This window comes from Alligator sinensis, unplaced genomic scaffold (genome assembly GCF_000455745.1).
Source record: "Alligator sinensis unplaced genomic scaffold, ASM45574v1 scaffold103_1, whole genome shotgun sequence".
Lineage (NCBI taxonomy): Eukaryota > Metazoa > Chordata > Crocodylia > Alligatoridae > Alligator > Alligator sinensis.
In genome coordinates, this window is record NW_005842226.1 from 1,871,658 (window position 1) to 1,884,738 (window position 13,081).

The 13,081-nt window shown below is 49.0% G+C and overlaps 1 protein-coding gene across 1 annotated transcript in view; it reads right to left on the reverse strand.

Annotated features, from left to right (window-relative positions):
* Positions 1 to 13,081, reverse strand: part of PIP5K1C (phosphatidylinositol-4-phosphate 5-kinase type 1 gamma) — an 84,969-nt gene that overhangs the window by 69,197 nt on the left and 2,691 nt on the right. The window contains exon 2 of the mRNA XM_025208334.1: positions 12,747 to 12,858. Coding sequence (XP_025064119.1) covers positions 12,747 to 12,858 — 112 coding nt within the window. The remainder of the gene's footprint in view (positions 1 to 12,746; positions 12,859 to 13,081) is intronic.

The following is a 13,081-nucleotide window of genomic DNA, read 5'->3' on the forward strand; positions in this document are numbered from 1 at the left end:
AGTATTACAGTATTTATTATTTTCTGCCCAGGAGACTTTTAATTCACCAGGAACTTGCAATAGGCTGAGTTGCATGTGTCTGGGTGTGACCTTGGTGACCGGCTGTTTTCACAGTAAAACAGCCAGGGTGTGTTTGTGAGTGTCTGTGCATGCGTAAACTAGAAAAAAGGATGTTGGTAGATACATAATCTCATGCTGGTTTTCTTGTTTGTGTGGCTTTGAATTTTGCATTAAATTTGTTTGCTTTAGTGAGTATTTTAAGTTTGAATTCAGCTAGTTTTTCAAAACCTTTAAAGAGAGAGAAGATGTGAAGAGTTTCTCTCAGTGAGTGCCTATCTCATGCAGACCTGCTCCATGTAAGTTTTGCTGGCAGAAGTTTGCACATGTCTACACACAACATGCCTTCAAGGTAGAAAAAAATCCCTTAGCTTTGCCTAGAAACCCTCTGCCACCCAAGAGCAATCTGCTAACCACAGCAATCCTTCAGAAGCAATCCCATACTTCCTCTCTGGAGTCTGGTTTAGACTCCACTGACTACAGCTCAAACTGACTGTCCCCCACACCCCGTTAAAATCAGTCCGTCATTCTGAAAACACCCATTCTCTATCACCAGAACATGGGAGAGTCAGCAAGTTGACAAGCCAAGATAGGCTGTCATGCAATGCCTAAGCATTTGACTGGAGTAGAAGGAAGCTTGTGGGATCAGGGAGCTGTTCAATTCCAGCTCCATGAAGGAACCACCATGTGTTTGAGGAGATGGCTGGGGAAACATATTGAACAGCAGGCAGTGCAAGGCAAATGAAAGCTGTTGGCAGGCCTGTCACAGGGTGGTCCTCCACAACAAACATTTAGGAGTGCTCTTCAAGACATGGCCTCTTTTTATGGAGCTGGAGGCAATTCAAGGCAAGGCTCTATTCACAAGCAGTGGGGGGAAATATTATTTGGCGGGGGGGGACTGAGCCCTGCCTGAACCCTGCCCCTCCCTCCCACAGGGCTGTTGCAGGGCCAGCATGCGCTGGGGCTGTATGCAGCAGCGAAGGAGTGGCTGCATGCCAAGCAGCACTGGGCGCTGCGGGACGATAATGATGCTGCTGTTGTCAGCCACAGCAAAAAGTTTTGGGGGCTAACGGTTAGCCCCAGTCTTTCACCGCCTATGCCCCTACCACAGTCCATGTCTTGACAGTGGACATTTTGAAGGAGAGCCTAGTGAACCACAGGGAGGAAACATGACTGTGCTCTGCACTAAGGAACAGATCAGCCTTTCTCAGGAGGAGAAATGGGATGAGCCACTGATGGCCAGATGCTGTTTGAGACCCAGGAGAGTCACAGCCAGGGCTGGTCCATGCAGCTGGACAGTAGCAAGGTTCAAGAAACAAGCTCTGGCAAACGCTACCACTTCTTGTTTTCCCCTGTGCCTGCCTGTTCCTTGGCAGACTCTACCCCTTCTGTTTGAATTTTGCTTTAAGAGCTGCTTTATTGACCACTCCTTGCCTGGGCACATAAAGGAGAGAAAAGATTTGTTCCCTGGACCGTGAAAAGTGCCCTTCCCCACTCAGATGGAGGTGGTGATTGTTTTCGGTCCTGCAGAGCACAGTGTGCTGCAACATGAGCACAGTGGGGCCATGTGTGCACAGGCACATTTCTGGGTCAGGGAGTCAGTCAGGAGCGGTGTCTTGATGGGGAAGCTGCTTGTAAATACTGGGTGGCCATGAGCTTCTAAAGCAATGGAGTACCATGCGCAGAGGCAGACAGGAGAGGATGCAGTCTTGCCAGGGAGTTTTAGTGAGGTCATGGTGCAGTAGCAAAGTGCTAGCTTGAGACTCACATTGAGAAACTTCAGCTATGCAACTGATAGGGGCTGTGCCACCTGCCTGAATAGACAGCAACATCTGTTGCTCCCTAGGGGCACCACCAGCAAGTGCCATAGCAGATATTCCCACAGCCACTCCTCCACTCCTTCAGGTTCTTGGGGACAGCAGCCTTAAGGGAGGACAGCCCAGTTGGGGTATTGCTGCAAACAGGCAGGCAGTGAAGTGGCTCGTGTGCTCCCCAGTCTCCAGCAGCATCTCCTTCCTCTGAGCCTTGGTGACCCGCAGCAGGGAGACATTGCCCAGATCAGCTGCCTGCAAATAATTTAACATTTTGCTTAGCACTGTGGGCAGCCTTGGATTTCCCTGCTTTATTCTCCATCTCTGCAGAGGCCCAGCAAGCTCACCAGGGCACTAGTGGAACAGGCATCTGGCAGTAAGCAAGCCCTGCAGGTTGAGCAGCATCTGTGCTGCTGCCTTTAGCAAGGTTAGGAGAGGAAACATTTAGAGTTTTCACTGCTTTCCTTTGTGCCTGAGCTTCCCTGTCTTCATTACTGGCCTCAGCAAGGCCTTGAGCAGTCCCTGGCTGACTGATGTGGAATCAAAAGAGGAGAACAAGGAGGGGACAAGTGTGATAGGAGGTTGGGATGGTTCAAGCAATAAGAGACCTGGAAACAGAAGTGGGAGGAGAGGATGCTCTGGGAATGCCAGAAGGAGCAGAAGACCAGGAGGAGTGGGAAACGGCATATGACACAGCTCCTCAGGCAGAAACTCAGACCACCAGACCCAGCAGGTTGCTCCCACCCAGCTGCCCCATTCCACAGGAGTGTAGGAGGTATTCAGGGCACCCTGCACTTCCTGTCTGTCCTCATGATAGGAGGGCAGTGGGTGGAGTACAGGTATAGAGATAGGTGCATGGGTGCACAGTTGCATGGTACGAACTGTGTAATGGGTTTTTAGTGTGCTTTGAGCTACCAAGTGAACCTCTAGCTACTGACAGATAAAACTCATGACATTGGTGCTTGTGGGACTGACTGTCTCTGTTTTGGGGCAATTGATTGTCTGTATTGATTCTTTCCTCTCCTTAGTCTGGTTTTGTAGGTGGTTTTGTAGGTGTTAATTGTTACTAATTAACTGGTTACAATAGCTAGCAACTGTGTATTGAGCTGGTCCCTGAGCGAATCATGATTGATTGGTAACTGGTAACACAGTAGCTTAGTAGCCAGGCCTGCAGTAGGTCCCCTCCCCCCACCCACCTTGCCCAAGACAGACACAGTGGCACAAGCACCCATGACACAAGTTTTGCCTGTCAGCAGCCAGAGGTGCAGGGCTCCAGAACCCAGAACCGCCACACTGATCTCCTCCACAGCTGGCAGGCTTTGTGTCCGCAGCAGGGGCCACCATCCCTGCAGCTTTCACCCTGCTGCACCTTAACACACACAGTGTCACCCATGTCACGAGTTTTGCTTGTCCTCAGCTTGAGGTGCAGTTTCCCCCAAACCCCTGCACTTATCTCCTTGACAGCTGGCAGGCTTTGTGGCCTCATCAAGGGCTACCACCCCTGCAGTTTTCAGTCCACTGAGCCTTAACACACACAGGGTCATCTATGTCACAAGTTTTGCCTGTCAGCAGCTTGAGGTGCAGTTTTCCCCAACCCCCTGCACCTATTTTCTTGAAACTTGGCAGGCTTTGTGGCCTCAGCAGGGGCTACCTCCCCTGCAGTTTTCACCACCCTGTAGCGTAACACATAGACGTGACATGAGTTTTGCTTCCAAGAATTTGGGGTGCAGTTTCCCATGAACCCCCACACCGATCTTCTTGAAACTTGGCAGGCTTCAGACTTCTGCAGAGTCTACCACCCCTGCAAATTTAATCCAAATCAGACAAAAAACAACAAAGTTATAGATATTTAATTGATTCCCCATAATACCCTATGGCTGTATCTCTGTGGCGGCTCCGACGCTTTTCTGAAGTGCAGAGGAGCTGGCTGGGGGTGCCCTGAGGGCATAGAGCTTTGCAGCCTTATTGATGGAGCTCTGCTGCCAAATCACATGCTGCTGGTTCTTCCCTTCAGAACGGGCCTGGGAATAATGAGCAATCCCAGGGGCAGGTATTTCCATGAGGACTGTTCTCCAGCAACGTCAAGTAGGCCTGTGCGAGTAGGCAGCTATTCGATTCGGCTTCAGATCCGGCCGCTTCGGATGCCAGTGATCCAATTCAGAGATCTGGATTGGTTTCCTGCTTCGATTTGGCTGGATCGGCTCTGAAGCTTCAGAGCCGGTTCGGAGATCTGGCCATAGGGTATAATGGGGAATCAATGAAATATCTATAACTTTGTTGTTTTTTGTCTGATTACTCCTGTCACGTGTGTGTTAAGCTGCAGCAGGATCAAAACTGCAGGAATGGTAGCCCCCGGTGAGGCCACAAAGTCTGCCAAGTTTCAAGGAGATAGGTGCAGGGGTTTAGGGGGAAATGCACCTCAAGCTGCTGACAGGCAAAACTCGTGACATAGATGACCCCGTGTGTGTTAAGGTGCAGTAGAGTGAAAACTGCAGGGGTGGTAGCCCCTGCTGAGGCCACAAAGCCTGCTAAGTTTCAAGGAGATAGGTTTGGGAGGTTTGGGGAAACGGTACCCCAAATACTTGAAAGCAAAACTCATATCATGTGTATGTGTTACACCACAGTGGGGTGAAAACTGCTGGGGTGGTCACCCCTGCCGAGGCCATGAAGTCTGCCAAGTTTCAAGGAGATAGGTGCAGGGGGAGTCTAGCTTCTGGGGCCCTGTACCTCTGGCTGCTAACAGGCAAAACTCGTGACATAAATGACCCTGTGTGTGTTTAGGCACAGCGGGGTGAAAACTGCAGGCCTGCTAGCCCCTGCTGAGGCCATGACGCCTGCCAGCTGTCGAGGAGATGGGTGCAGGGGGGTTCTGGGGCCCTGCACCTCTAGCTGCTCACAGGCAAAACTCATGCCATGGGTGCTTGTGCAGCTGACTGTCTCTGTCTTGGGGCAGTTGATTGTCTGTATCGATTATTTCCTCTCCTTAGTCTGTGGTTTTGTGGGTGTTAATCCTGGTTAACTTGTTACATTAGCTAGCTACTGTGTATTGAGCTGGTCCCTGAGTGAATCACGATTGATTGGTAATTGGTAACACAGTAGCTTAGCAGCCAGGCCTGCAGTAATTCCCCCCTCCCCCCACACGCCCCAAGACAGTCAGTCCCACAAGCACCCATGGCACGAGTTTTACCTGTCAGCAGCTAGGGGTGCAGGGCCCCAGAAGCCCTGCACCGATCTCCTCAACAGCTGGCAGGCTTCGTGGCTGCAGCAGGGGCCACCATCCCTGCAGCTGTCACCCTGCTACGCCTTAACACACACAGTGTCACCCATGTCACAAGTTTTTCTTGGCCTCAGCTTGAGGTGCAGTTGAGCTGGACCCCGAGTCTGTTCCTCTTTCTGTCAAAGATCTTGGTGCTGCTCAGCTCCATTTTTGTGCATAAAACAGGACGTTCTGTGATTCAGGGGTAGGACTGTGCTGCTGCGCTGGCACGTGCCTCTGTTGAAGATCTGCCCATGCCTCTTCTCATCTTCCCACTCTCCTCATCCTCTCTCTCCCTCAAGTCCAGGGCTCTTTGCAAGAGCAACTGTGTTTACAACTCTCATATGCTCTGCATCCTCCTCAGTGGTCTGTGATGAGGAGTGGGAGTGTGGACCACAGGGTTTTCACTCTTAAAATGCTCCATTACAAGTTTTATGGAATAAATTTCAGTCCTGTTATGCTTGAAAGACAGTGCTACACTGAACTGTATGATGGAAATGCACCCCCACAAACACTCCTGTGCCTGAAGCATCATGCTGTGGCAGCATGAACTTCAATTCTCATCCAGCTGCCATTACTCAATTGCTTTTCATATAAGAAAATGAGTGTGGTTGCCTTTTCTACCTGCCTGTTTTACTATATAGCATGAAATCTTTGCTAAGAGTAACTGTGAAAGCACCCTCATACTGTAGTCTTAATAAAAAGGGCTTTAAAGAAGGACTCTCTGCCTGAAAAGCTCTGTTCATCTTAAGTAAAGATGTGTTGCAATACTTTTGACTGTGCAGCTTCTCAATCAAAAAGCACTTTAGAAGGTCAAAAATGCTAAAGTTGACAATCTCAACCGTTTTTCAAAATATCAGTAACAGGAAGGCCCCAGTGCAACCTTCTGTCTGGAGCTGTTATAAGTATCTCCATCAAGAACAAAGCAGAAGCCTCACACCCGTTAGCCCCAAAAGTTAAAATCTGAGGGCCAGATCCTGCCCCCTCCCCCCCACTCATGCAAAGGAGGCTCTTACCACAGGCCAAATCCTGCTGACATCTGCATCTTGTCTATACTGGGGAATGTATTAGCAGGGCGTTACCAGTGTAATTTCACTGGTCTTGGTACCAAAGTATACCACAGCCTGTGGACATTCCTATCACAGCAGGAGGGCGTTATTCTGGTTACATGAATGCCATTTTCAAAGCAACAAGCTAAACTAGAAAAAAATAAATGTGCACACCAGAATAAGAGAGTTCCTTCAGGGCATTACACTGGTATAACTGTAATGGCACCATTACACTCATATAGTTTGTGCCAGTAATTATCCACCTGCCGACAAGCCCTAAGGGTCTTGCAGTTTAGCCCTGAGCTTGGATTTGTTAGTTCTTCATGTTTTATCAAGTGATCTGTGAAGACCAAAAGCTTAGAGGTGTTGTAGTGGGGACTGGGGAGTGGTAAGAAGACAGAAGGGAGGTAGCAGCAATGTAATGAAGACTGAGGAAGAAGAAGCCACAGAGTCCACCTGGGAAAAGCACACCCCAGAGATGGGAGATGTGCAGCTGTAGCCTAGAGAGCTCACCAGGGCAATGCTACCCATGACTTTCAGGCCATTTTTTGTTTATTTAGTGGGATTTACCTTCCCCCTAAGCTGAGCTGGGCACTGAAGCTCTCCCACCCTGGAGGTAATTAGAAGTTTCCAGCCAGGATCTTGGTTACATCAGAAGACCTCACACATTGCTGCTCATGTAGGCTGAACTGTAACCTTACCCTGGACATCTTAAATGCCAATGAGGTTGAGGTGTTTACAACTGACAGCGGATGAGGAAAGCCATGATACAGAATCCAGGGGCTGCATCAAACTGATGGGAGGGCTTGGCTTCAAAGAGGAGCTGCATTTTGCATCCTGTGCCAACTTAGCATCCCATGCCAACTTTGCATCCCATGCCAACATGACCACAGAGAGGTCATGGAGGATGAGAGGGACTCAGAGGAAGCAGCATAGGGGGAATGTGAGGGCTAGATGGCCCCTTGTTGGGACCAAGGAAAGGCTGGGACAGTAGGTAAAGGAACATCCACAGGGAAGTAGAGTAATGGCAAGACAATCCCCTACAGAAGAATATTGAGGGGAGGGATTGAGATCCCTAGAGATCCCTGTTCTCTTTGGAGACAGAAAAGAAAAACTGCAGGGTAGCCTGATGTGGGTCCTAGAAGGAGACAGGAAGGAAAAAGGGAGGATAATTCTTTCCCAGTGAATACAGGGCATACGTACTTTCTGCCCACAGAGCTGACTGCCACCATCTGCCTCAAGCACCAAGCTGACACAGTTTAGGCTCAAGACAACTTACTGACAGTACTAGACTTCAAAGAATGGGATGTGCTACCTCCCTTGCCCCTGGCAGCATGTGGTGCCACCATGATGCCAGATGTCAAGTGAAGGCTGGTGTCACGTGCTCTAAGGCAGCGTGCAGCGTTATCCTTCTTGCCTGATGCTGGGGGTGGGAAACATTGTGGCCTGACCAGGTGCCTGGATATGCCCTGCCCCCATAACCCTGAAGGTGCTAGGACATGGCATGATGATAATACAGGGAACTGCTCTTCCTACACGATACCTGGATGCACCAGGGCCTACCCCAGTGTAGGGACGGGGCATGATCTCTGGGCTCCACTCAGTGCCACGTTGATGCTTTACATGCTTAGTGGCACCTAATGCATAGTCAGCATCACTGTGCCCCTGCAGAGTCCTGTGGTTTCCTCGGCACTGTGACATTTCTGGAAGTTGTGGCTTGATCAGAACCTGGTAATAATGTTCACAGTGGACTAGTTTTCAAGCTGGCTCTGCCTCCTCGGCTTTGAACCAGCAGCTCTATCACTAAAGTCCCACAGCTTCAACATCTTTTTCCATCTCCTTAATACTGGGTCAAATTCAGCCTGAGCATAAGAGGGCTTAGTTCCACTGAAGTCAGCAGACCAGTCCTTTACATCAGGGCTGAAAGTGGTCCACTGGGCACATGCGTGCTTTTTTGTCTTACCTTCCTTTTCTATCTTTGTAGTACTCACCATTGCTGTGAGGCAGCCAACTGGCTCTGTAGATGCCAGTAGAAGTTTCCTCTGATGGCAGCATGATATACCCTCGAGGGGTGTAGAAATCACGTGGATTCCAGTATAAGGCTGAGCTGGCCAATACAATTGGAGGACATTTTGCCTAGTAGCAATGAGAATGGTCTCTAAGCATATTTTTCAAAAGGAAATATCTTTTCTGCTGTGGAATATGCTCCTCTAAAAGAAAGGAGTGAAGGCACCGAGCCCCCTCTTCCTTGTAATAACACACCAGACATGTGCCTTTCAGCAGACCCTGCTGAGCCATTGGGGACCTAAACAACCCACTCACTGTCCTGGTTTTCCTTCCAACTCCCATGGGCCAGGACTTCAGCATAATTTTCTGCAGGCTTCTTGCAAGTCTTTCCCCCATACAATGGTACCATCTAGTGGTAGAGATCTGCACCTGTGTCTGCTTCTATTCTAGTTCAGCTTTATCTTCAATGGGACACTAAGGACACATCTACATGCGCCGATTTAAGGCACATTAGCCATTTTTAAGGTGCATTAAGGGCGCAGGTCTACATGTGTGTGCCCCAATGCGCCTTAAAAATGGCGATTTTATGCTATTCATGCCTAAATTTGATACCTGCAAAAGCAAAAGCAGGTGTCAAATTTAGGCGTGAACAGCTAAAGTGCCTTAATGCATGTGTAGATGCACTAGGGCACATTAATGTTGTATATGTCAACTGATATGAGACTAACTTGAATCCCAAGTTAGTTTGTATACCTCATTAATGCGCTTTAGCCCGTGCACATGTAGATGCACACCTAAATTGCCTTAATGCGCATCAGGCAAATGCACATTAAGTTTAGGCATGTGTAAAAGCACGTGTAGACACCCTAAGAGATTAATCTTTAACATTTGAAGACAAGGCCCTTGTAGATTTAATATGAATTAGCTGGCACAGGTACACCCTAAGTCCCAGGGTCTAACGCAACTGCTGTGTCTTCACTAGGATAGCAACACACGTTCAAACGTTGGTCCGGCCTCAACTGGAGTACTGTGTTCATTTCTGGGCACCGCACTTTAAGAAGGATGTGGCCTGCCTTGAGAGGGTTCAGAGGAGGGCCACCCGCTTGGTTGGAGGGCAGCACCTGGGGTGACAAGGAACAATGGCCAGAAGCTGCTGGAGAATAGGTTCAGGTTAGAGATTAGGAAGTACTATTTCACTGTCAGGGTAGCTAGGATCTGGAACCAACTTCCTAGGGAAGTGGTCCTCGCTCCTACCTTGGGATGAACACCTGCCTGGGGTCATGTGATCCCAGCGTGTGCTCCAACCAGTGGCGGGGAGTTGGACTAGATGATCTATTCACGTCCCTTCTGACCCCTAACTGCTATGAAACTATGAAACTACTATGAGAATATACCTGTTTTTGCTAGTGCAGACAGACCTCACATGCACATGCTGCATAGCCAATGTGCTAGTGTCACTCATTCAGCCAAGTACAATGAAAGGGAAATACCGCACCACTTCTCCCAGAAAGTACCTCCTGTTGCCCTGTAGCACTTCCCCCCATCCAATGAGGGGACTCGCTGGGCTCAGAACAGTCCATTGGCTACCACGACCAATTTGAAAGGGTTTTGCCCAGTTCTACGCAGCAGGAAGCTTTCAAGATCCTTTTCTATTATCTCTAGTCCCCCTTGACGAATGCAAACTTGCTGTAAATCACTAGGGGCTGAGAAAGGTAAGTGAGAATGTGGACTCATTCTGCACAGACAAATCCTACACGCACATGTGCACACACTCACTTACTAGGTATGTGCACACTCACTTACACGCACATGTGCACACACTCACTTACTACTTACCATGAGTATGCTTCTACTGTTCATTGCAGTAAAGTCAAGTATTTTTAGAATTGGGCCGCAGCAGGCTCCCAAGTGGAAACACCACAGCTGATACCTACAATTTTTCTGACTGACAGTGATCTAGCAAGGTCTCTGATTTAAAAAAATACAAACAAACCCTCCTGCCTTCAGTTATTCCTTGATTATATCCATCTGGTTAGGGAGGTAGTGATACTCAGTGGTTAGAGCAGGACACTAGGAGCCAGGAGATGTGCTACAGCCTGGACTAGGAATGAAGGGATGCATGAGAATCGCAAGACTTGGCTCTATCACTGAGCAGCTGTTTCATTTGGGCCAAGTCACTTATCTATGTGTGCCTCAATTCCCTGATGTGCCAAATAGATATGCTTTGTAATTTCCATCTCTGCAAAAGTCTTTGAGATCCTTTAATGGAAGGTGCCATCTAAGCACCCATCATCATCATGCACAGTATCTGAGGTTGGCATTCAGTTGTGTTCACTATTTTGGAAGACAGGTGGGATTCCTACAGCACAGAAAAGAGGGCTCACTCATAGAGTTCAGCAAAGAAAGAAGCAGCACAACACAAACTGCTTCATAATTTGGAAGAAAAAAGGGCTTAAAGGAAACAGCACCTCAGCGTGAAAATGGGTGTTCAGCATTATCCTCAAGCCAAGGGAAACCTTATTTCCTAGGCATCATCGGTGCACCTGCATAATGTGGTGTCAGACACTGAGAGCCTCTAGTATTCAGTAACATTTCACATCTTCAGTGCCACATGCAGATACTACTCAAGGAATCCCAGGTAAAACCGGAAGTATTATCCCCATTTCACAGATAACAAAGTTGAAATACAGATGATTTTTTTTTGCCCAGCTCTACAGGCAGAATTATCATGATTAGTACTAAGAAGTGCCCCCACCCTACATCTAGGCAGAGCTCAACAGAAAACAAAGAGTGGCAATTCTATGAGTAGCAATGAAATTAGCAGCTCACCTGGCCTGAGCCTGGAGCTTAATCATGTCTCCCACTTTGGGATGGAAGTTGATGACTGCAGAGGTTAGGGGACCTCTTTCCCCACAATGCACAGTATTGCATAATTAACCAGCTGTTTTATGTGGCTGTAATGATTTCCTCACTAGTAACAAATATTGACTACTGTTAGGGACATGAGCCTGGACCCAAACTGTTCCTCTGTGATGGCAAATGGGTCAAATCCAGCACTGATACCAACAGGCACAGCTACCTACCCATTGTGATAACTTAAAAATCTTGTCCAGCACTACCCTGGTCAGACTACAGAACGACACTCACTTCTGAGCACCAACTGCATTTCTGCTATGGTGGCACCTAATAATAGCCAACTGAAGACAAGGCCATGTTGCACCTGGCCCCATACAGTGCAACAAATAGCCTCTGCATCAAAGACAGTGGTACAAATAGACCAAGCAGACCCCCAAAATGGGAGGAGGGTGAACCGCAACAGTGCAAACCACCCTTACTGCTGGGACATCCTTGTTTTTCATAGATTCATAGATCGTTAGGGGCTGGAAGGGACCTTGCAGATCATCAGGTCCAGCCCTCCCTGCCCTAGCCAGGAAGACTACTAGGGTTAGGTGACCCCAGCCAGGTGACTGTCCAGTCTCCTCTTGAAAACCTCCAGGGTAGGTGACTGCACCATCTCTGGAGGGAGTTTATCGCACAGTGTGGACACACTGACTGTCAAGTTTTTCCTGGTTTTAAGCCTGAAGCCTTCCAGGAGTTTGTACCCATTGATCCTGGTCTTCCCCAGGGGTGCCCTAGTGAACAGTTGTTCACTGAGCTCCTGATGCAGTTCAGTCCCTTTGGGGGTCAGTGTGTCTGTGGTAGGATTTGCTAGACATGAAGGCAAGGGATAGAGAAGGGCATAGAAGAGGGTGGGAGGAGGGCAGCAGGGTAAGTGCAAGGAGGAAATAGAGGAACAGGTGAAGATGTTGCAGCCAGGGGACAGTCTGCCTGGGGGAGAAAATGGCCTGTGCTGAGAGCATTGGAGAGGCATTTTTGGGAGGGGGTGGCATCCTTTTGGCCCATTCAGTTCTGTTAGTTGCATTTCAAAAGGTAAGGGGGCAGTTCCTGGTTACCCAGGGGTTGTCAATAGCTCCTCCCTGGAAAAGTGAGAGTTTATGATGCTAATCTGCCTCTACCATTGTTCCTCTTCCTGCGCCTCTCCAGGGAGTAGATAATCATTCTCCTGGTGCTGGTCAGATCCCAGGAGAGTCCTACCTAGCCAGCCTTCGCTAGAGGCATATGGTAATAAATCATGTAGCAGAGAAGGAGCCCTCAAGGCTCCAGCAAGGCCGCAGAGTTATAGCAGGTGGTGAAAAAGCCTCTTTATTTAGCCCTGCGGGAGCCTCCCAACAATTTAGCATCCGAGGCTCTGACCTCACTTGTCTATAGTAAAAAGATGGTAATGAGAAAGCTCCCTTCCAGGGGCCAGGGGACCAGCTGCAATGGGCAAGGCTGTCTTCTATCACTGCTGCCCCCTTTGCCACTGCCTCCGAAAGCTTTCTGTGATGTGATGAGTGCCTGCAGCACTGGTGTTGGCATTTGATTGCCAGCAAAGCTCCCCAAGGCCCATTTCCCTGAGGTTAGGTGGCCCGTTGCCCATTGTTTGCTGCATAGTCTGGCCCACAAAGGGTTACGCAAGAAGCCCTGAAGTGAAAGCTGCTGCTGCATATTTCCAGCAGGCTTTACCTGGTGAGTGGAGAGTTGGCTTTTCCTGGTAGGGGAACACCAGGGGAGTCTGTTCCCACCTGTGGCTGCGGTCAGGTGAATGTCTGTCCCCTGCTGAGGAGGAGATATTCCTCTGTCTCCAGAAGGTGAGTGCCCAACTCTGCTTGAGGCTGTGGCTTTAACTGGAGTTGGTATTGCTGGTAACTGGGGGAAAGAGCAGAAATTCTTCTGGTCTGGGAAAACCCCAGATTTGCCACCCTTTTGTCAACACACCTTCCTGGGAGGGGAGGAGGTTTTCCCGATCCACGGTTGTTTCTAGGTTGGTGCGTCTTGCCCCCAAAGAAGCTGCTACTCTT